The sequence below is a fragment of the Dromiciops gliroides genome, chromosome 3, assembly GCF_019393635.1.
Source record: "Dromiciops gliroides isolate mDroGli1 chromosome 3, mDroGli1.pri, whole genome shotgun sequence".
Taxonomy (NCBI): domain Eukaryota; kingdom Metazoa; phylum Chordata; class Mammalia; order Microbiotheria; family Microbiotheriidae; genus Dromiciops; species Dromiciops gliroides.
The window spans coordinates 207,141,128-207,167,134 of record NC_057863.1 but is presented as its reverse complement, the minus strand read 5'-3'; the positions used below and the strand labels follow the sequence as shown (position 1 = coordinate 207,167,134).

At 35.0% G+C, this 26,007-nt stretch overlaps 1 protein-coding gene across 1 annotated transcript in view; it reads right to left on the bottom strand.

Moving 5' to 3' along the window:
* Positions 1-26,007, bottom strand: part of EPHA3 (EPH receptor A3) — a 420,397-nt gene that overhangs the window by 18,996 nt on the left and 375,394 nt on the right. Inside the window, exons 14-15 of the mRNA XM_043996808.1 lie at positions 16,696-16,845; positions 13,912-14,105 (exon numbers count right to left, since the gene is read on the bottom strand). Coding sequence (XP_043852743.1) covers positions 13,912-14,105; positions 16,696-16,845 — 344 coding nt within the window. The remainder of the gene's footprint in view (positions 1-13,911; positions 14,106-16,695; positions 16,846-26,007) is intronic.

Below are 26,007 nucleotides of genomic sequence, written 5' to 3'. Positions count from 1 at the left end.
TCAGATTTGAACTCAGGTCCTCCTGAATCCAGGGCTGGTACTTTATCCATTGTGACACCTAGCTTTCCTAGGTTATTTATTTGTTTGTTTGTTTGTTTGTTTTGCAGGGCAATGGGGGTTAAGTGACTTGCCCGGGGTCACACAGCTAGTAAGAGTCAAATGTCTGAGGCCGGATTTGAACTCAGGTACTCCTGAATCCAGGACTGGTGCTTTATCAAATGCACCACTTAGCTGCCCCTGGGCTATTTACTTTCAATCTAGTTTTCTTTCCCCTACATGAATGCCATGTCTCCAATGAGCTCAAGTTCTTATAAATAGGCCTGAACCACTAAAATTTCTGACAGACACAAGCCATTGATATTAGCTTTTTGGCCATTCTTTGGTTCCATGGAAATAAAATTTAAGACACTTAAGAGTATAGATTGTATTATTTTTATATGCCCAGTGTCTAACCCATTGCACTAGAACCTAGCAGGCATTTTAAAAAAGGTTTATTGAATGAATTAATGAATGGAACTTCCACTATCTTGGTTTTCAAATACATACATATATATATATGTGTGTGTGTGTGTGTGTGTGCGTGTGTGAATACATACACACAAACACACATAAGAGAAAATAGATAGTACTGTTGCTTCAATTAAGTTGTCTCTCTAACCTTGTTTCTTGCTACTCTCTGAGTTTCTTAGAACTACATTGAAGCATTATATTCCTGAAAATATTTAGTTTGGCATATGTAACTCAGTAAGTATAAAACTGGCCTTAAAACATCTAATCACTTGGAAAATGTCATTTAATTTAACTCATTTCAGGACAAGTATTTTTAATTGTACAAGTATTATAAATAAGCAGTTTTAAAAAGGTGATTATTTCAAATAATAATTTGAATTATGATTTCAGATAATTATTTGAATTGATATTCTTTATGATAAGGATCTGTGATGTTGTGAGTGTGAGAACTCCATCTGCTGAAGCAGATTTTGTTTTTGCTGTTTAGTTGATTTGTTGTGTCCAACTCTTTGAGATCCCATTTGCGGTTTTCTTGGCAAAGATTATGGAGAAGTTTGCCATTTCCTTCTCCAGCTCATTTTTTTGTTTGTTTGTTTGTTTTGCAGGGCAATGGGGGTTAAGTGACTTGCCCAGGGTCACACAGCTAGTAAGAGTCAAGTGTCTGAGGCCGAATTTGAACTCAGGTACTCCTGAATCCAGGGCCGGTGCTTTAACTACTGCGCCATCTAGCTGCCCCCTCCAGCTCATTTTTATAGATGAGGTAACTGAGGCAAACAGGGTTAAGTGGCTTGCCCAGAGTCACACAGCTAGTAAGTCACTAAGGCAAGAGTTGAACTCATGAAGGAGTCTTCCTGACTCCAGGCCTGGAACTCTATCCATTGTGTCACCAAGTTGCCCCTCATTTTTTCCTAAATAGAGTCAAATTTCAAAAGATGTATTTTTTCTTTACTTGCTATCTTTCCCTTTTAGGAAAAAGAACCAAATGATTAGAGGGAAAGCTGACAATATGGAATCCATGCAAAAACAAAATATTACCATGGCCTATTCTTGAGTTACTGTGCAGTGAACAACTCTCAAACCTCCTAGATCTATAATCTATGTGAGGAAAATCCATGTTTAGAATGAGGACCCTGAAGCAGTAAAAAAATTGTATTCCTCTAAGAAAGTTATAGGAGTATTCACTTTGCTATACTTTCTAAGGCAGAAAAGTAGATCAATGTAATTTAGAGAGATTTTTCACTAATAGAATTTGACTTGGGGCAGCTAGGTGGTGCAGTGGATGGAGCACCAGCCCTGGAGTCAGGAGTACCTGAGTTTAAATCTGGCCTCAGACACTTAACACTAGCTGTGTGACCCTGGGTAAGTCACTTAACCCCAAATGCCTCACTAAAAAATAAATAAATAAAATTAAAAAAAAATTAAAAATAGAATTTGACTTATTTTATAAATAGTTGAAAACACAAAATTCAGCAAAGTTGGTAACCCCCCTCCTACCCATTTCCAAGGCATGCCAATTAATCAAGGATTTATTATAGTCTAAAAAGATAAGTAGTTTTGAGAAAAGTTCTAGAATATATTGAATTGGATTAAGCATCATCAACACAGCATACATGTATATATAGCTGCATATATGGATACATATATAAATAATTATATACTTGCATATACAATAAACATATTTATATGCAAGAAAGATGAAATTTGGAAGAGGGGGGCCACTGTGATATAGTAGAAATAATATCAGACTTGGAATTAGGAGAGATTTTACCCAAGGTCTACTTTGAATATCTACTAACAGCATAATTGGGGCAAGTAATATAATATCTCTGAGTTGCAGTTTCCTCATTTGTAAAATCTAGGTTAACAAAAGAGTCGATGTTGAGTAGCAGCTAGAGTTAACCTCCAGTCAGGAAGACCTGTATTAATGTTTGTCTCTGACACAGGCTTGCTGTATGACCCTAGGTAAGGGTTTCTCAACCTTTTGACTCTTGTTCACCCAAGGAATTTTTACATGACTCTAGGTATATAGGTATATAAAATAGGTATACATAATCTTTTACTGTTGCCAAATTGTTTTTGCAACACCGACATTTGGTTATATGAGGTCATGACCCATAGTTTAAGAAGAGCCTAGATTACTTCCTTAACCTTTCAGGTGCTGAGGTAATTCTCCCATACTCCAAATTGCAGAATAGTTACTAGTCTGAAGTGATAGAGGAAGATTCTTCACTGAAAACTTCTTATACTGATGAAATAAGTTCATTTTTTTTTTAATTCGAAAAGGCTATTATGAGTATAAAATTAGATGTCTGGAAATCATAAAGTAATTCTTAAATGTTTTTATTTTCCTTAAGGTTCTTAGAACAAACCATAGGCATAGCTATTGTACAACCATCCTGACTGTGGATGAAAAAGATCTGGAGGTCTAAGTGGACCATAGAACCTTAATGTGAATCAACACTGTAATATGGCAAACTAAGAAAGCAAATCCAATCTCAGACTAAAAGAGTCAGAGCCTCCAGGATTAACCATGTGATAATCCTCCTGTACTCTGCCTTATTCAGATCATATCTGGAGTATTGTGTTTAGTTTTGGTCATGCCAAATTGGGAAAGACTGGAGAACATGCAGAGGAGTACAAGGATTACTTGTAGGAATTGGAGATTTATAGCCTGGAAAATAAAATAAATAAAGCTTATTTGGGATATGATAACTATATTCAAATATTTAAAGGGCTGTCATGTGGAAAATGGATCCAAATGGTTCAACTTGCCCCATAAGGCAGAACTAAGAACAGCGAGAAAAGATTATGGAGAGGCAGAATAAAGTGATACTTCCGGGAAAAAAAATCCCTAATGAGAGCTTTTCTAAGGTAGAATGGCTTGAATAAGTAGCTGGAAATCTTCAGTAAAAGGCTGGGTAACTATTTATTAGGTATGTTGTAGGAGTTTGTTTGTTTGCTTGTTTGGTTTATTTTCCAGGTACTAGTCAGACCAGATAGCCTTTAAGTACTTTTCAATTCTGAAACTGTGATTATATGAGCCACTACAGAAGGAATGGGGAGGTTTCTAAAATGCACAATGAGGGTATTTCTAGAATTATTCAACTACAGATACCTGACTTACTTAAAGTTGGTGGCTAGGCGGTATATTGGATGGTGTCCTGTAATTTAATTCAGAAAGACTTGAGTTCAAATTTGGCCTTAAAAATTATTTGCTATGTGTGAACTAGGTAACATAATTAACACCTCCCCTCCCCCCCATTTCTTTATCTATAAAGTGGGTATAATAATAACCTCCTATGTTTTTTTGTGAGGATAAACTGAGATAATATTTTTCTTAAACTCGTTGTAAACCATACAGTACTATATAAATTCAAGTTACTACTGCCTTTGCTACTGCTACAGTTGCTACTGCTGCTACCACTCCTACCACCATCACTACTTCTGCCACTACTGCTACTATTACTGTTGCTGCTACTACTACTATCACCAGCACTATTACCACCTCTTTTACTACTACTACTACTACTACTACTACTACTACTACTACTACTACAGAATTTGGGGCAGCTAGGTAGTACAGTGGATAGGGTGCTGACACTGGAGTCAAAAGGACCTGAGTTTAGACACTAAGCTGTGTGACCCTGGGCAAGTCACTTGACCCCAATTTCCTTAAGCATCCAGGGCCATCCCCAGTCTTCCTGATGTATATCTTGCTACTACACCAAGATAGCTCTGGAGGAGAGAGTGAGGTTGGTGATCTCTCACAGCCCTCCCTTGCTTAAATCCAATTCACTGCAAGTCATGACATCACCCTGATGTCCCGGTCTTCTTTGAGAACAAAGGACAAACAACTATAAAATTTAAAGGTATATCAAATTAAATTGGTTTTATTAAGATAATGGATGAAAATGTGAGTATGTATGTATATGTGTTTGTATCACCTTAGATTATAAGAATATTTAAAACAACCTAACTATCTTTGGACAAATATATCAAATAAGTAGGGGCGGGGAAGAATATCCTCTAAGGATTTATTTTCAAAATTGGAAATTGAACAAATTGATTCATTTGCAGTAAGTTAGTGATATCATAGCTGGTAAGGTCCAACTGAAATAAAACTATTGCAGATTAAATAGCATGTCTTTATCAAAACTCAGAGTCAATAAATTTATAAGGCTAACTGAAAATAGGAAAATGTTTTTGTCACAAAATTACAGGCATATTTTGAAGGTCATTCTCTTTAACTATCAATTCAAGAGAGATTTACTAAGTATGTATTATATGCAAGGCAGTCTGCTTGGTGCTGAGTATATAGACAGAATTGTAATAAAGACTATGTACTCAAGGAAATTGGATTCTATAAATTTTGATAAAACTGTGAGAATTTAGTTTAAAAATATGTTAAAATATTTCTATCCCAATTTTTTAGAATCCATTTGGATTTCTCCTAGGAAATGTACAAAATCTCTCTCTTAGGTTTACCTATTATAATAAGGTCTTAATTGCAAAGGTATGTGCATGTGTATATGGACATATAAAGTGTCCCAAAAAATCTTAGTACAGTTTTAAGCTTTAATAACCCCAGATGTACAAGTGATAGAAATTTATCAAAACCCAAGTTCCAACATTTTAAAGATTAATTATTTGAAATTTTAAAAAAGATTATGTTACTTGTTAAAATTCAGCATAACCACTCTCATATCACTCTGGTTAGTTTTTGAACTTTATAAAAACTTTTTTCAGTTGCTGTTCAGTGACTGAAAGGATTGCATTTGTAATATCAGACTTAAGCTTGTCAAAAATGTTATGTTATACAAATAGTACAGTTTTGATGTGATCCCAAGAGAAAAAGTCTAACAGAGGTAGATCAGGCAATTGATGTGGCAAAGCAAGGGAACCTCCTATACTGATAGGCTGGACTGAGAAAGGGTTACCCAGAAAATTAAATTAAATTAAAATTTCTTTTTAAAATTCATGAAACTAGATAATTCAAAAATATTTTAAATGTTCAGATAATTCTTGTAAATTTGCAGCATTTATACTACTGAAATTATAAGCTTAAAACTGTATAGCCTTTGGAATGGCTCATACATTTAAATATAATGTGTATGGGTTTTTCTTTAATGCTTTAATGTTTGTATAAATCTAAATAATGATGATGAAAACTCAGTTAAGACATTGTTAGAAATTAAAAGAAAATATTTTTTTCCAGATAAATTAGGTGGGGGTTGGGAGGAGAATCTAAAATCTATCTAAATTACTTTAAAACATTTGATTTTTCTGCTTATATGACCAGTTCATATAGAGGTAGATTATTTGATATAAACAGAGCTATTTATAACTCCACTAAATCAAGATTTAAAAAAAAATTATGGTACAAAATAATGGATAGAAGAATAAATTTCATAATAGAGAATTTTTAAAAACTGTCCTATGGACTTCCAGAGGACCTTGTCTAATTCCCCTCTGTTAAGATTTTTGAATCGCTTAGTCAATAAGCATTTATTAAGTGTCTAGTATATGTAAGGAAGAGCCAGGTAGATGGCTATGTGAATAGAGTCCTGGGCCTGAAGTCAGGAATATCTGAGTTCAAATCCAGCCCTAGATACCTACTAGCTATGTGACCTTGGACAAGTCACTTAACCACTGTTTGCCTTAAACCAGTGGAGAAGACCACTCCAGTATCCTTACCAAGAAAATCCTATGAACAGTGTGGTCCATGGGATTATGAATGAACAATTAAATAACAAATATGAAAGAAATAAGCAGTTGGAATAAAAATAAAGGCAAAAACATGATCCCTGACCTCAAGAATATCATGCAAACATTTGTGTGTGTGTGTGTGTGTGTATATATATATATATGATAGAGTATAAATGGAAGATAATCGCAAAGTGAAGGCAGTTGTGGGGAGAGGGGTGGGAGGCCTTCAGCAGAAGGTGGGATTTGAGCTGTCTTGAAGGAAACCGGGGAAGTCATAAGGCAAAGGTGAAGGAGCAAAAGCATTCAGGAATAGAAGAAAAAAAATTCTGCAAATGTAGGAATTTCTAGTATTGGGAGATGAAGTTTATTATTTGAGAAATAGAAGGAAAATGTCCCTAGATCATGGAGCACACAAGTGGAATCAAATATAAAAAGACAGGAAATGCAGGAAAGACTCTGAAGGGCTTTACAAGCCAAACAGAGAATGTTATATTTGATCCTTTAAGTAAAAGGAAGCCATTGGAGCTTACTGAGTAGGGGGTGGGGATTTGTGTGAGATTTGTACTTTAGGAAAATACACATTCAAAATCACGACAATCTCATCTTGGATGGATTTGGATTAACTGTTGTCCTACTATAAGGTAAGCTTGTAGCATGTCATCTCTGAAGGTACTTTGCAGCAATGAGTCTGTGATTCTTAAACAATGTCCCTTGGCTGGCATCTGTTTCATTTATGCACTAGTGACCTACATTCCTACCTTATACTGAATTTAATTACTAACTCTCACTTTTAGGATCTATTATCTAATGCTAAAGAGACCTATTCTGTATTAAAAACTCTATCTTATTGGGTAGAGTCAAAATTTATGGCAATTATCAATAAAAAGAGTAATTGATAAAGAACTCACTTGAATAACATACATTTAAAGACATCTTGATATATTGAATCATCATTTTGTCACATTCATAGGTATTAGTATTTAGTTCATGCATGGGAGATGTCTGCTCAATTTCTAAAGATATACCATATTCCTGAACAATTTTTATATGATACTAAGAACCTGAAACTTGAATGTGTCCCTTCTGGCATTTAGATAATTGAAACTATACCTGATGTGCACATTTATTTTGGTACAAACACACCTGCTTAGACTTGCCACACAAGCTCCAGATGGCTTTGGAGTTTAAAATTAATTTTAGCAGTTTTCTTTCCTCTGTGAGATAATAACACCATGCAAATATATAGTCAATGGGAATTTTTTTAAAGTTTCTAAAATCAACAAGGTTTTTTAAGAAACTAATTCTAAGAATACTTATTTTTAATTTTGATATTCAGGAAAATGGAAATATTTAAAATAAATCAAATAATATGATTGAATTTTACAATTTAATTGAGTCCCTCACTTAATTCTTTAAGATCCTAGCATTAATAATTTATTTTCACAATTATACAAATGTTGCTGAAGAGACATCCCACATCGTTTGCATCTATTTCATAAATGAGCAAATATTTTAAGATATGAACAAATACACATTGGACAGGAAAATAATAAATGGAGCTAGTAAATAGATGAAATTGATCCCAAAGCATACCATTATGAATTCATTTCCATTCTAAAAGCCAACAAAACCCAACACTACAAACAAGCCATTCAACAAATGCAGGCACAAGTGTCACATGATATATCTATCTTGGTTACAATGAAAGAAAACATTTTGAGGTTAATTGGGACAAATCATATAAAAGCTACAAAATCTTTAGTTTCATCAAAGATGGTGAAGCATGGTGAAGAAGATCATGGACAATACTTACAGTCAAGAATATTTGGCTCACATTCTTTGTCTGACACATAATAGCTGTGTGACCTTAATTTCAAGTCACAACCACTTAGTGTCTAAGGCTGACAACTGGTAATTCTTCTGTACTATATATACTCTTAGAGACTAAGATAACTTTTTTCTTTCTTTCTTTCTCTCCTTTGTCTCTCTGTCTTTGTCTCTTCCCTCCCATCTTCTCTGTCTCCCTCCCTCCTTTCCTCCCTTCTCTCTCTTTGTCTCTCTGTCTCTTTCTCTCTCTGTCTCTGTCTCTCTGTCTCTCGCTCTCTCTCTGTCTGTCTCTCTATCTCCCTCCCTTCCTCCCTCCCCTTCAAGTTAGATGATAGTTGCCAATCTGGATTGATGGAGGAAGTTTTCACTAACAGAGTATGCTAAAAGGAGGAAATTATGTCTGGATAAAAAAGGATCTAGAGGGGCACCTGGGTGGCACAGTGGATAGAGCACTGTCCCTGGATTCAGGAGGACCTGAGTTCAAATCCGACCTCAGACACTTGACACTTACTAGTTGTGTGACCCTGGGCAAGTCACTTAACCCCAATTGCCTCACCAAAAAAAAAATAAAGGATCTAGATTTGAAAGAAATTTTAAAGATTGTCTAGTTCAGTCTAGTCTAGTTCTAGATTCTTAATCTTTTCTGTCATGTATGTGCTATGATACATCCTCAATAAACTCCAGTGGCTTGCTGTAACTTTCAAGATCAAAGTCTACTCTTTGGTCTTAAAAGGCCTTCATAATTAAGCCCCACCTGCCTTTTCTGCCACACATTCCTCACTCCAGTGCCACTGGACTCCTGGCTATTCCATGAACAAAAAAGTCCATTTCTTGGCTACAGACATTTTCTCTGGCTGTCTCCCATTCCAGGAATGCTTTCCTTCCAAAACTCCACCTATTGATTCTTCTGACTTCCTTTGAGTCCAAACTAAAATCCCATCTTTTAAAGAAAGCCTTTCTTAACCCCTCTTAATTGTACTACCTTCATTCTGTTATTTACTATTAAGCTCTTTTAGGGCAGAAACTGTCTTTTGTCTCTTTTTGTCTTCCCAGAGCTTTGCACAGTTCCTGGCACATAGCATGTGCTTAATAACTGTTTATTGGGTAACTTGAGTATCTATTTAGCAGTCTGGAGAAACCTATGGATCCATTCTCAGAATAATAATTTTAAGTAAGAAAAATAAAATACGTATGATTACAAATGAAACCAACTATATTGAAAATATAGTTATCAGATTAAAAAAAGTATATGGACTCTATACTAAGAATATTTATATAACCCCCTCATTCCTTATATGAGGTAACATTAAATGATTAAGTGACATTAAGTGATTGGCCCAAACTCACATAGTCAGTAAGTATTAAAAGTAGGATTCAAACCCAAGTGATCTTACTTTAAAACTCACGGTCTTAGACCATAGTACAATATCACTTATTTTGTTCATCCTACACAAATAAACTTCTCACTTCATTCCCTGGACATAAAAACAAATCAACCAAAAGAACAACAACCAAACAACAGCTATGACCTCAAAATAATATTAATCTTATATCAAAATAATATTAATCTTAATCAATATAGAAAGGCAATGTAATTTGCACAATGAGCTTCTTTCATGGATTAGGGTTTCTGGTTTTTTGTTGTGTGGTTTTTTTTAGGCCTCTACTAGAATACAAGCTTAATAATAGGTGATTTAATGTGTATAAGGAATGTCACTGGTATATACTATTATTTGTGGGAAAGGCCAGAAACAAGCCAAAGACTACGAATGGAAAGAAGATATAAGACAAATCACATCAGATATCGTGAAGCGCCAAGGCTGAAATGACATGTCATCCATCAAGATGTGTTTAGATACACTGGTGCTAAAGATGCTTCATCGTCTCAAAGGCCAGAAGAACCAAATAGATTCGAAATCTTTTCCTCTGCTAATGGAAGGCACATTTTAAAAAATGTGTGATTTGTGGTAGTTTATGTTACACTCCATAACGGTAATAAAATTCAAATAATCTCAGTAGAAAAATATACATCCTCATAATCCAATAGTACTATAACCTTTTCTGAGGCCTATAATCAGGATTTCAAGCATGACTCAAGATGAATGCCCATTTCTTTAATTTTACATTAAATGTACAAAATTTTTAAAATGCTGATTTTCATTAAATGTTTCAAATGATTACTCTATGGGTTTCAACACATTGAACATATACTTCTCTTTTAAGACATTTGTTCACATCATACATATTCAATTTGGTTTACTATGTTTAATGACATGCAATTTCTTAAATGATCCTTGAGACTCTTTAAAAAAAAACTAATAATAGGTATTTAATGTAGAAAATTTAGATGACTTCAAATCAAAGATTTGTTATTTTTCTTATAAAATGAAATCTGAGCTTCAGAAGCAAATTGTAATTAATAAACTATGCTCACATAATTTGAGTAATCCAATAAGTTGACCTTTACTGTTACCACAATTAGTAAACCATAATTACTAGAGAAAACTGTATATTAGTTGTTTAAAAATATTTAGTACATTTGGAAACTTTCCATTCTTCAAAAGTTTTAAGTGTTCTATTATGATAATGACCAAGTAATGACAGTTCATCATATTTGCATTTCTTTCTCCCTCCCTCCCTCTTTTTTTCCTTCCCTCCTTCCTTCCTTCCTTCCTTCCTTCCTTCCTTCCTTCCTTCCTTCCTTCTCACCCTATCTAACAATATGGGGAAAAAATAGACTACTTTAGCATTTAGTCCCACTTCAGGAGCTAAGGTTAGAAAAAATGAAAGCACAAATAAAAAAAAATGATGACAACGACAACCACGAAATGTTATAGAGCCAGAATATTTCAAGAAAGAAATACAACACAAGAAAAAAAAATCATACCATCTACATGAAATGTCTCAAATAAAACTAATGGACTACTACTAGAATTCCTGGAAAGAATGAAGCTAGACTTTTTTTTTTTAATGGCTATATAAATAAATTGTTAGTTTTAGAGAAGGAATTGAAAGAAGAATAAATAGTTCAGTAGAGGAGGTGAAAAATGTTACCTAGCAAACAGACTCATTGAAAATTAGATTGGACTAGATCAATGATTCTGAGACAAGAAATACTTGAAAGACTGGAAAAGAAAGATTTAAGATAACCCGCTATTGGGGCAGCTAGGTGGCACAGTGGATAGAACACCGGCCCTGGACTCAAAAGGACCTGAGTTCAAATCTGGCCTCAGACACTTAACATTTACTAGCTATGTGACTCTGGGCAAGTCACTTAATCCCAATTGCCTCACCAAATAATAATAATAATAATAATAATAATAATAATCCACTATCAAAAAGAGTAAAGATAAACATAAAACAGACATTTGAACAACTGGAGGTAGATATAAAATGATGAAGAGTTTATATCCTAATGTGGGAGGACAAAATGAGTGCTCCCCAATTCCTTCAAGAGTCAAAGAGGGACTAATTTAGGCAGAGTACAAGGGACCTGTTTTGTTCTATTTTAATAATATTAGGAGAAAAAAGAAAAGGGAAGGAAAAATAATGCAATAGAGAAGAAAGAGGAAGGAAGGGTGGAATTTAATTGGGATACACAAGAATCTATACAGACAGTTCTTATTTTATGCAAGTGGACCTTTCTGCAGACCTCCAAGTAAAGGGATTTTTCACATAATGTGAATTTGCAGGAGGAGGAATGGAAGGGAAGCAGGAAAGGGTGAACATTCCACAGTTCAAGGACACCTAGGGACTAGAGACAGAGAAGTAAGAATAGTAGGAGAGGGGGCAGCTAGGTAGCACAGTGGATAGAGCACTGGCCCTGGATTCAGGGGGACCTGAGTTCAAATCTGGCCCCAGACACTTAACACTTACTAACTGTAGCTGTGTGACCCTGGGCAAGTCACTTAACCCAATTGCCTCACAAAAAAAAAAAAAAAGAATAGTAGCAAAAACAAACAGGGGTGGGAATAAACATAGCTACTCCAGAAATAAGCAGCAGACAGACAAGCTAAGGCTGGACAGGCAGGTGGCTGGAGTGGGGTAAATGTTTCCTCTCTAGGTGTCAGAAGTCTCAGCCTACACTGGGATCGGTGGTGGTGGTGGAGGCTGCAGCTGCAGTGGTAGTCTCTCTGTGTGATCTTCTGCTTTCACTTGGAGGGCTTTTGGTTTTGTTTTTTCATTTTTTTGGTAGTGGAGGGTAATGGATGGGAAGGGTGGGAGGCCACAGGGAAAAAGAGAGCAGAGTACTATACAGAGTAAAGTTAATATATGTTGGGGTTTGTGGCTTTTTGTTTTGGAATGCATATTTCCTTCAGAATTATTTATCTAAAATCAAATTTGTGTAATGCAAATTTAGGTAAAGAAAATCTGTCTTTGTGAAAAACTATATATGGAGTAAGGGATGGGAGGAATAGGTTATATGTGAACTTAAGTTTTATCTGAACTAGACAAAGGAATACTGAAAACACAAATAATGAATTTGGTGTTGGAATGTTTTAAATTCAATGGGAAATCATGGAGGAACAAAAGAAAGGGGGTAAATTCTAAAGAAACTCTGTCTTTGGAAGGTACAGCATGAAGGAGAAGGAGAAGGAATAAAAGGAAAAAGTATGAAGAATAATGTACTATAGGCAGAGCTGTGGTTTATTCCAACTATTTTGGAAAAAAATTTGGAATGATGCCAAGACATTAATAAAATATTCATAAACTTTGATCTACAGATACCATTGCTAGACTCGTAGCCCAAGGACACCAAAGATAGGTCTCATATACACCAAACTATTTATAACTACACTTTTTTGTAGTTTTCAAGGGACTAGAAACAACATAGATGTTCATCAACTGGTAAATGGCTAAACAAATTGTAGTAGGTGAAGGAAATGAAATATTACAATGGTATAAGCAAAAACAAATATAAAGAATATAGAGAAACATGAAGAGACAAACTTAGGGGAAAAGGGAAGTAAAAGCAGAACCAAGAAACACACACACACACACACACACACACTGCAAGAATGTGAATGGAAACAACACAACCTAAATAACAATCTTTCAGGAAGTGTTTGACCATGACTCTGGCTACCTTGAAAGGAGGTCTATATTGCTTTAGATCCTTGGAGCTCTATTTCTTCTCAAAGAGGGAAGAAAAGATGTTATGCAAGATCAGGATAGGGGGCAGGGTTTTCTCCCTGAAGTAGAAGTTTTAAGGCTCTCTCTGTAGAGGGAAAATAGGAAGATAAGAGGGAGGTGGGAGGATTCTCTCCCTGACATAGTGAAGAGAAGAATGACAGGGGTAGATGGTGGGGGGCAAGCAACAACTGTATTTCCCTCCATCAGAGACTGTAACGGGTACATGTAGCAGCATGTCCCTTAAGCACTCAGAATTTAATTTCTGCATGTGTTAAATGGGAATAATAATAACAGTACTACCTACTTAACAGGTTTGTTAGGATAAAAGTGTTCATCTTTAAAACATAATAGATTGCATCATGAGGATGATGATGATGATGATGAAGAAGATGAAGATGATGATGCCTGACTCTTTGGCAGCTAAGCTATGCCGCCTTTGGGATCACCTCAGATTTTGGAAGTCCAATAATTTCTCATATTTCAGTCTCAAGGTGGATTCAGCATCCCATCCTTACTTCCCACTTTTTGATCACTGTTAGCAAATACCCATTCAATTGAATGGATTTTTCTGCAGGAAAAATCATCAAGCTCTTTCCAGCCTTGAGGACTGAGAATCACAATGAATACATTTGAGAAAGTGGGTGGGAAAATGAACACATTTTAATCACTGTAGGTGGAAAAAGCAAATGCATTAATTTTCAGTATGAGTGCATAAAGAAGAATATGATGTGTCACCTTGCTGCAGCATTGGTAATGATTTTCAGACTGCTGGGATTCCTTATTAGCTTGTCCAGAATGCTGACAATCTGCTCAAACTTGGGTCTGTTGTTTCTGTCCTTCTGCCAACAGTCCAGCATCAGCTGATATAAGGCAGCTGGGCAGTCCATGGGAGGTGGCAGTCGGTAGCCTTCATCCACAGCTTTAATTACCTGTGCAAAAGAGCAAAGTTTCCGAAAACAGAAAGGGCAATTAAACTTATTTTACTCCATCCCTGCAGCAGAGTCCATTAACACAGAGAGTTTAATGTTTAAACAAAATGTTCCTATTCTCTAATTGCTTGCAAGGGTAACCCCTCCAGTTTATCAATAAAGTAAATGATGCAGCAAATTAGAGAGTCAGGCAAAAGCTACATAATGGAAGGTCAAAGCAAAGTAGGTTACTCTATATACAAAGAGCCTACTCAAATGGTTGGACTGGATGAAATTCAAATTAAAAGAAATATTTGGGGAGATAGATATTGCAGTGATGATGAAGTCCAAGGCAATCTACAGTTATTCAGTCAAAATATGAAAAATTTAGGCAGAAAACTACAATGGTATGATGACATAGAAATAAGGAATGTTGGATTTAGAGTTGAAATCCCAGCTCTTGTGGAATCTTGGGAGAGTTTCTCAATGTGTCTCATTCTTTTTCTTCACCTATAAAATTAAGGGATTGGACTAGATAATTTAAATTTTGATTATTATCCAGAGTCAGGTATACTATGAGTAAAAGGAGCAAAACGTATTAATTTCATTCAGGAGTTATGGGGTTCAAATCCAGCCTCAAATACTTATTAGATGAATGATCATAGGAAAGTTACTTAACACTGTTTGCCCAGTTTCCTCTTCTGTAAAATGACTTGGAGAAAGAAATAGCAAACCATACCAGTATCTGCCACAAAAACCCCAAACAGGGTCATGAAAAGTCAGACATAACTGAGAAATGACTGAACAACTCAATAATCACATTTTAAAGCTAGAATGTATTGAGAACTCATCTTGCATTTTAAGTTAGATTGAATGTGATCATTATCTAGTCCAACATCATTACTAAACAAATGAGTAAACTGAGGCTCAAAGAGAGATCAAAAAAGCAGTAAATGACAGCTAGAATTTGAACCCTGTTTCTCTGACTCCCAAATCAGTACTCTTTCCACTGTGTCCAATCTCCTTAATTGATCAAATAAAAAGTAACATCTAGAGACCTTGAGAGCCTTGACCTACCAGAATAAACCAGGCCACATAACTTTGTATAGCTTCATAGTGTTTCACAAAAGAGATGAAAATCTTTCATATAAAGATGCTTGTGATATTAAAGCATAACATTATGCATTATAATACAGGTGAGTGGACTATTAGTATGAATTAAGAGCAAGAGAAAAACACAATAATTGGCTTTTAGATTATACTTCAAATTGGGGATTACTTGATACCAAATGAAATAACTTCCCTATTTCTTTACTTGGTATGCTGGCATGTTTTTGTAATGTAATTCAATCTTACTCATGCACTAGAATACACCCACCTAGAGAGTAAAAAATCAGGTTCTTATGTTACATCTGTTACCAAAACGCAGAGCAGTAAAATAAAACACCCTAAAATCTTGTTTTAAAAATTAATATGGGGGACAGCTAGGTGGCTCAGTGGATAAAACACCAGCCCTGAATTCAGGGGAACCTGAGTTCAAATCCGACCTCAGACACTTGACACTAGCTGTGTGACACTGGGCAAGTTACTTGACCCCAATTGCCTTACCAAAAAAAAAAAAATTAAGATGATTTTTAACAGCATGGAGAGGGGTTGGAAAGAGAGGTACAGAGACAAAAAAGAGACAAATCTGCATTTATTTTAATATGAGTAATTGAAATGGCATCACACTGGAACAAGGTAAGTGTGATGCAACACTATATTTTGGCAAAAAGAGGAGAAAACCAACTTATACACCAACTTTATATTAAATGCATTGAGTAAAAAGTGGCAAAAATATTAAGATATTTTTGGAAACAAGCACAGTTTATACAAGACGTTAATTTTTTTCTTTCTAGTGCAAGGGTTCTCAACTTTAGGGTCACTAATCCCATTAATTTTTTTATAATTGAATTTTAATATAGTTTCTTTTTAAACTTTATTATATTTTATGTACTTGAAACATTATTTTGAAAAGGGGTCCATAGACTTAACCAGACTATCAAAGGGGACTGTGATAAAATAAAAAGATTAAGAACCCCAGATTTAGAGACTTCAGGTTATTACTGACTCATGTGGAATACATTTAGGCTTAATATGTCAAGGGAAATGAAATGATAGATTTTTTAAAAATTTTACTTTGGGAAATGCTATACTTCAGTAAACAAAAATGTTGGCATAGATGTATTAATTAGATCTCCAAAGGATAAAAGACATGAGTATATTACTAATGTTGCATAAAAACAATTCCCTGGCAAAAATCTCTCAAATAAATCAAATTCTATATTTCTGCCTGCTATCCATCGTTGTCTCCATGGCTATTTGTTTCATTAAAATCTTAGTATAAATGCTTTCATTTTGTATTTCATCTGTAAACTCTGTCATAGGGAGCAAAACCCTCTCAAAAGAATTTAACTAAAACCTTTGTACAACCTGGAAGTATTTTCATTTCTTCTACTTTTTCTGCTTCAATGTCAAAAACAAGAAGCCACCTGGTTTTATTATGCTCCACTTCCTTGCACAGCTTGATTCTTTATCTGAGCAAATAACTCAAAGACTACAATATACTCACATCCTGATTGGACATCTCCCAGTATGGTCTCTCTCCATAGGACATCACCTCCCAGAGAACAATTCCGTAACTCCATACGTCACTGGCTGATGTAAACTTTCGGTATGCAATTGCTTCTGGAGATGTCCATCGAATTGGGATCTTTCCTCCCTTTAAAATAATTTGAAAACAGGAATTATATATCTATTTATACCAACTCATTTCCTTGTGAGGGAAATGCAAATAATTCTAAATGTCCAATGGAGTCTTAGTTTTTTAACAAAATACTAATTTATAAGAAAAGGAAAATTGTAATGTCTAGGACACAGTGGGTTTACTTTATGCTACGGCACATAGGATTTTTTCAACAATATTTGTTTTCCCTTATTTTACCATCAAACAAATGATTTGAAATGTTATGAACTTAATTTAAAGAAACAAAAAAAAAACCTTTACCTTTCTCTATTAATATACATATATTCCTTAACATCTTTCAAGGTGTGTGTTTGTATGTGTCTAATGTGCATGTGTGTGTATATATATGTATGTGAGTGTGTATTTATATATATTATTTTATTTATTTGTAATTGTTCTATGGGAATATATTTTATCAAGTGATTCAAATAAAGAAAATTCAGTCCCAGTCCATTTTAAGTAATTATAAGATATTGCATGCTAGATTAATAATATATCTCATCCTTTAATGCTTTCACTGCCTTGCCCAAGTAATCCTATTTAAGGTCTAGTTACATAATACAAATACCTACCCTCAATAGAGTAATCAATTAATAAGTAAATCAAGCAGCAAGTATTTATCAAATCAATCAACAAGCATTTATTAAGCAGTTACTATGACCCAGGCACTCTGCTAGGTACTAAGAATACAAATACAAAGAATGAAACAATCCCTACTCATAAGAAACTTACATTTCATTCTTACCGTGTATACAATACTGTTAGTGATTATGAAAGGTAAAAAGAAAGTTTTAGACACTGTCAATCTTTCAGAAGGTTAAGAAGTATAGACAGTAAAAGACTGAACCAATGATACCATCTGTTAAGCTATTGCAAGAGATAATGAAAAGTTTAACATTTTTTCCCAAAAATGATCCAACATTAAAGGCTTGTCTTGGAGGTACATATGTCCCCCTACTTTAAAAAAGTAACATCTTTCCTTCCCATTTTTCCCCAACATAATTTTTTTTCTTCTCATCCCCACTCCCAATATATGGTAAGTGATTCTGCACAGCATTCAAATTCAAAATTAAAGAGGTGAAATTTTATCCATAACTGATTCCCAAATCCGGTAAAAGTTTCCATTGTAGAGATTTGATCATTTTTCTTGAAAAAAAATGTTCAAGTAACAAAATCCTGGGTTTTTCCACCCTACCCTTTCAACATTGCTAATATGCCAAAATTATACTATATTAGCTGTCCCTCTCCCCACAATGGTCCTTGACATTGAAAAATAGAGCTAGATATGTGACAGTTAGCTGATTCCATATTCCAGCGAATGCCTAATGGTGCCAAAACATAAGTAGATATATCTCCTTTTCTTTTATAGGCCCATAGCACCTACAGAAATTAAGAGAAGCTCTGTATATATGACAAAGGCAAGAAACACCTATATATATTGAATCCTTCCACCATTACAATTATTTAATCTCTTTGCCATCATCATGCCCAGCTTTACCCCACCAAACAAGCACACTGGCATGAATCCTATATTTATAAGTTTCCATTTGAACTGTAAATGGAATGGGATACTGACAATGTGTCATATATCATGGCTGTCTTTGTTTTTGTATTGTTTTGTTTTTAAGCAGGGCTAGAATGGTAAGCACTTCCTAATTGAATTTCTAAAGGAAGGCAAAATTCTGGGCAGCAGTCCCTTATTGAAAGGACGCATCCCCAACTTGGCAAGGAAATCTTTTCATTTGACATTTTGGATAAGGATGTAAATGTTGTCAAGAGAATCTCTACCAGGATTTAAACCCCCAACGTCTTCAAAGGGCATTTAAGCCTCATGAATCTCATTGACTTCACTGGAAATTATGCAGCATGTCCATTAATGTTGCAAATAGTTGCCTGGTGAAGTAAATTATTTCTCCAAAGTAGATCCCCAAAGCTCATGGTTTTGTTTATGGCACAAAATTCTCATTCCTCCATCACCACAATATGGAAGATGAAATATATCCTGCACTAAACAATGGTGTTTGGGAGGAGTTTCACTATTTTGATTTAAGTTTAATTGAAATGTAGGTTTGGAATATTGTCCTTCCTGTAAAAATAATAGCATATCTTATCATAAGATTCCTATAAGAACTTTAATTTAAAGAGAACTTATTCTTTTTTATTTTTTTTATTTTTAAGAGAACTCATTCTTTTTTTTTTTTTTTTTGGCGGGGCAATGGGGGTTAAGTGACTTGCCCAGGGTCACACAGCTGGTAAGTGTCAAGTGTCTGAGGCCGGATTTGAACTCAGGTACTCCTGAATCCAGGGCCGGTGCTTTATCCACTGCGCCACCTAGCCGCCCCCAAGAGAACTCATTCTTAACAAAAAATTATTGTTGGGAAAATTTGGGGAAAATATTCCAACACATTATGATTCCTCATTTGAGAAATACTCACCAGCTTGACCCTGATGATTTTGTTAGCATGGATAAGATATATTAAAATACCTTGGCTTCTTCACTATACAAGCTCCAATAATTCTGGATATTCTGAATTCACAAAGAAAAGGTAATATATTATGTTGTCACAAGTGAAAAATGTAAAAATACTTTTCTATAAATCTGTGACCCCCTAGAATCTCTTCTTAGCATCCAACCTATTAGAAAATTGGTCCAAAATGCTTCATTGTTATTGCCGACTGCTGACAGCAACAGGTTTGGTTCTCTGTCAAAGTCTGTATGATTCATAGTGACATTAGGAACTCTCATTGCTAGAAATATCTCCCCAATATGTCTCACTGATGCCTAAAATGCTAAAATTAAGGGTTGATGCATATTGTGTCCTGTGTTTTTGTTTGTTTGTTTGTTTCGTTTTGTGGGGCAATGAGGGTTAAGTGACTTGCCCAGGGTCATACAGCTAGTAAGTGTCAAGTGTCTGAGGCCGAATTTGAACTCAGATCCTCCTGAATCCAAGGCCAGTGCTTTATCCACTATGCCATCTAGCTGCCCCCTGTCCCTTGTTAAAAATGGGAATTCTGCTGCAAATATGTAGACGTATTAATGAAACTTTATCAGATCTTATCATGAACACTTAGGTCTTTTTCTTTGAAAAGATTATAGAGGCAAGAAGGCATGCCATGAGAACTTGGAACACAGAAGATTCTACCTGGGAGAAAGGGGGCAGAGATTGAAGAGGCAGCAGTTACCTACATTTTTAACAACTTCACAACTTTTTCTTAAAGCTGAATCTGTTCATTAACAAATGCAAACTCATCATTCAACTTTTTATCCAAAATGAAACTGAGGTATTTATTTCACTAACAAACCTCAGCAGGTAGGCAATGCAGTAGATAGAGCACTGGTGATGGAATCATGAAAAAGGTACTTTATAAATGCCTAAGCCTTTCCTTTCCTCCTTCCCTTCATAGTGCTACCTAATTTCCAAAGAAACCAACATGTGGAATGAGATGAAATCGGATAATTTGAGTGATAATGATATTGGCATTTATCTAAGGGTTCTGATTGGTCAGCTTTTACCCAGACCTAGGTTCATCAAGCCATTTCTTGGCTATCTCCATGCCATTTCTGCTTGAAATTCCATCATTCTACTTTGATTTCCAACTTCAGTTCTGAGAATAGTAACCAATTTCTTGGAAAGGTTATGCCAATTATGTGACACTCCTTCCTCATTCTTGCTCTCCCTGTATGTGTTGCCTTTCCCTATTAGAAGCAAACTTTTTGAGGGCAGACTTTCTTGCTTCCTTGTATTTGTAACCCTAGCAGTTAGCATAGTGCTTGCCACATGGTAAGAACTTAAATTTCATTCATTCATTCATTCATTCGTTCGTTTTCATTTGTTCATTCATTCATTCCTTTGTGAACTATTTATATCCTTTGAACATATATATTGGCAAATATTATGGGTCTTCTATATTGGTAGCCTTTCCCTATAGGTCTTAATAATCAGACTCTTATCAGAGATATTTGATACAAATTAACACATTTTTGGCTTTAAGCTTCTACTATATGTACAACACTGCATTGGGTATTAGAGGAAGAACTATAAATAGATAAGGCACAGCCCCTGCTTTTATGAAACACACTGTGGGGACCAATTTTTAATTGGAGATTGTTAGTTAAGCATCTTGACACAATATTTGGGCAAGGAAGGAGACCATCAGCCTCCCTCAAAACAGAACAGGATTTATTTTAACTAGAACGAACTTTAAAAAAAAAAAAACAAAACACAAACAGAAACAGGATCAGTAGGATCAAGGGAAAGGAAATAAAATGGGGAAAGGGAAATTATACAACCTGAAAAAACACCACCACCCAAGAATCAGCTGAGAATACACCACAGCCTCTTCCAGCACCTTCTAGCTTCCAGCTGGAATGCTGGAAAAATAATTTCCTTCCTCCCAGCACACTCCACACAGCCCCCAGCCAACTGGATGGCCACTCTGACAGTCACATGACTGCCCTCACTAGGCTTCCAATCATTATAATTTTGCCAGGCCCATGTAGGCATCAGCGAGTGGTGATGACATGAGGTGCCAGAGCCCTGGCAAAGGCTACAACCAGTAGGTGGAGCACCGTGCAGTTTGTGGAGCCCCAGGCCAGTGAGCGCTGAGGCATAAAAACCTCAAAAAACGATTAATTCTTTACAATACAGAATATTAGCAGTACTGGATGAGCCCACAAATGACAATGAGGAAACATGAAATTTGCACTGGAGACAAACCAAATGCTTTGGTCAAGTCTGACTTTTTGGGCTTTGGTGTTGGTGATGTTCAGTTGTTTCAGTCATGTCCAACTCTTCATGACCCCATTTGGGCTTTTTACAGCAAAGATAATGGGAATGGTTTGCCATTTCCTTCTCCAGTTCATTTAAAATTTTTTTTTTTTTTTAGTGAGGCAATTGGGGTTAAGTGACTTGCCCAGGGTCACACAGCTAGTAAGTAAGTATTAAGTGTCTGAGGCCGAATTTGAACTCAGGTACTCCTGACTCCTGGGTCGGTGCTCCATCCACTGCGCCATATAGCTGCCCTTTCTCCAGTTCATTTTACAGATGAGGAAACTGAAGCAAACAGGGTTAAATGACTTAACCAGGGTTACACATCTAATGTCTGAGATTAGATTTGAACTCAGGAAGATGATGACTCCAGGCCAGGTACTCCATCTGCTATGCCACATAGCTGTCCCCCTTTTTGGTATTATGTGTGCAAAATTGGGCCTTTTCTCCTCTTTAGGCAGCAATGTGCTTTCAGATGATTAGTAATAATCTTCTCTTGTTCTTTCTAAATCTGCCTTCTTCTGTACTAGGACAAATTTAGTTTGCTTAGGTAAGTTCTGACATTTGTATATATATATATGTCTTTACTTAATTTCAAGGAAAAAAAGACCTTACCAAATGTGAACCCACATGATGAAGCAGTATAAAACAGCAAGCACTTCAGAAAGATTTGTAAATTGTGATTTTCCTCCCTTTCTTTTGGTTTAGTGCAAAGATTTAATAAATATGATTTGTATTTAGTGAATAGTTTGTTGAAACCTTGTCTGGTGACCTTTAACCTTAAAATTTGTTTTTTGTTAAACTTTCAGGCAGGCATGTTTGCATTTTTGGATAGGTTTGAACCTGGATGAGATAATGATTCTAACACTATGGTCAAGAAAAAAGAATTAGGTATCAATCAAACATTTATTAAGCACCTACTATGTGTTTTATCTACCGAGAGCAGCTGGGTTCACTCTTTTCCATATATACCTGTTATATTCATCACATTGAGCCACTTGTCTTATAAATGTGTGTCACTAGTCATAAGAGGGATGGTGTGAGATCACATAGATGGTTCAATATAATTCATTATTATTTCTGGAAAATAGATAAAAGGACTTTCCTACTAGCAGTGACTCATTATTATCAATCCCATGGATGCACAGCATGAAAAATCACTTATTGGAAAGGACCTTAGAGATTATCTAATTTAACCTATCATCTTACCAAGAAGAAAAAAGCTGGTTTAGGTTGTGAATTACCCAAGGACCTATTACTAGTTAATTCCTCTGTTTAGCATTAAAACATTTTTATAACTTGGTCCCAACCTATCTTTCCAGGTTTATTATTCTCATTCACATACTCTACATGCAACTAAAATTTCCTTTTTGCTGTTCTAAACATAAGACACTCTATCTTCCATCTTGGTAACTTTTCACTGGCTGACCTTTATTCCTGGAAGGCATTTTCCTCATTTTCATTTCTTAGAATCCTTTGTTTCCTTCAAAACTCAGCTCAAGAACCACTTTCAATGTAAAACTTTTCCTGACTCTCTCCTAAGTAATAGTGTCTCCCTCTCCTCCCTTGGGGAAGGCAGGAAAACATGACTTTGCATTGATTTTGAAGATATATCTGTATACACTTGTATTATATTTTATCTCCTCAAATAGAATGTAAGCACCTTGAGGTTATAAATTATTAGTTCAAAAAATCCACAGTACTTTAGCACAAAACATGAAACATAGGCACTTAGTAAATGCTTCTTGGCTGATCCCTTTATTAATGGCAGAACTTTATTAATGTATGTACACGCACATATATCTGTGTATGCATATACATATGAATATATAACATATTAAAGTACTTTGTAAACACAAATGTGAGTTGTTTTTTCCTTTCCCTTTGTAGTTGCAGATGTATCAACTTATTTTTATCAAAGATAAATTTGGGAAAATCCTGGAATTCAAAGTTGAGCTTTTTCAACGAAAGAGGATTACTTGAAGTCAGTCATTCTTTATCATAATTCTAGGGCCATAACAGCTAGGAATCAAAATTTAAGTATTAAAACAAGGCTTTACAATGAACTAAGATATTCATAACCACTTAGAAATGCCCATTTCAGGGTTATTTAATACCTCCCTAATGAGCACCCGTTTTGAGCAAATCTAAAAATAAAAGAGCTACACGAATTCTATTCTGAGAGGAATAATTTCATTTTTAATAGAATGGAACCATTTTCTTTCTTGCTATTAATTTCTCCCTAAAGCCATTATTAGTGTTATATAATCAATAGGAAGAGGTGCCTCACATCTGTACAGATACTTGCACAAAACACCTAACAAATGTTTCTACAAGGGACTCCATGACCATAGTGTTTCATAGATATTGTTCATGTTGACTGAGAATGGTTTTTTTCCACATTTATCTGCTAAGGGATGACTTCATTCCAAGTGATGACTTACCCCAAACTTTCTACAAAATAAAATGGCATAGTTAACATAACCTTAATACTTAGAATGTCTATGGTCTTGCTTTTTTTGAAATAATTTGTTTTAAGGCTAAACAAGAAAGGCAAGGATTTAAAAATATTGGTTTTACATATTTTATACATATATGTATGTATACACATGAACACATGCATATATACATATACATACACATGCATATACACATACACATAAACTTATATGTATGAATCTGAACATCTTGTCTCAAGATGAGGTTCCCCAAACTTTATATGAATAATGATGTGCCTGGGACAACCTACTCATAGCCCAACATTAATTAATTTTTTAAAAAAGACATATTGTCTGTGAGATTTTCCTGCTCTCTCCAATTCCCTTTAGTCTCTCATGAAGTCAAATAGTTTTAGGAACTGTGGGTTTGGGTTAGATCGGGGACAACTTTTCTTGGAAAATACATTCTGAGTGGCAATAAATATTTGAGTCCAATCAACTTAGATGTGTTCCCACAGACTCTGTGTTCCTCAATTTTTGCTTGTGTCAAATGAAACTCATTGGGGTTCTTCACTACCAACTCCTGTAATTCCTTTGGCTGGGAGTTGGCACAGAATGAAAATACCTCAGTCTGTCTCTATAATTTTTAAATGAGAAAGAACCAATTCCTCATTAAGGGTCAAGGTGAGTTGAGAGAGTTCAACAGCCATTTTAAGTCTCTTAGAATGTGTAGGAAAAATATGCAATTAATTATTACTTCATGAAAACCTTCCATGTGAAATGGGAGATAACATCCTAATGAAACTTTTTCTAGATCTGTGAATTAGTTATCAATTTAATAATTTTATTTATAAAGACATTAACACCAAAACAACCTCAAGGGATAACATTATTCACTATTATGCAAATTTAAATCCCAGTAACATGTTAGAAGTTGGATGTGAGTCCTTGAGGACAAAATTGTATAGCTGAAAAAAATAAGTCATCAGAGAAGCTGGTCTATATATAGTTCATTATAAGACTCTATTTCATTCTGAGACATTGTGAACCTCACAGTATCGAACACAAATAAATGAACTATACAGGAGTCTGACTGTCAAGTTCCCTTATAATTCACTGTAGACCTATGGTGTAGTTTAACTCTTGTGACCACACAGATACTACACATACCCACACCTTTTCATCCCCCCTCTCCTGCCATGAAAAAAAAATCTTTCTTATATTGTCTGCAATATATATTAAAGTACAGGAACTTCATTTCAGGCTTGAGTAGAGGTCTCTGAGAATTAGATTAACCTCTTAGCTGCAAAACACATACTTTAATAGACTGATAGAAAAAACATCTTTGATGAGGCCAAGAAATGGTATTTACTAACACTGATGGTAGCTTTTCATTTCCAATATTATGCATATATATATATATGTGTGTGTGTGTGTGTGTGTGTGTGTGTATGTACATATGTATTCAAAAATCTGTCTTTCTAGATAGACTGAGATATTAAATCTCTTTTTGACTTCAGTTTGGGTGGGCAAAGTGACTTCTGGGCTTTCAGTAAATTGTATGTGTAAGTAAGTTTATTTTAAAATCGCTTTACAGAGTTTTGTACAACATTCTCAGGAAAATAGGTACATTGTACAGCTAAACAATTAGATAAAGTGCTATCTGCTAGAATATAAGCTTCTCAAAGAACACTTTTAAAAGCTTGAATAGGTATTACACTACACACAGGGTATGACTAAAAAGAGAACTGCAGTACATACTACTAATTTATAAATAATGGAATAAGATTTGAAAGAGTTTTGTTTTTCATTTTGTCAATCAGAGATTTATCAATCAAATCAATATCAATCCTAAGGTCTTTTACTTCCAATACCAATTTCTCCTTAAGCACAAGATTTAATCAAACAGAGATTTTGATCTCTTTTTCTCT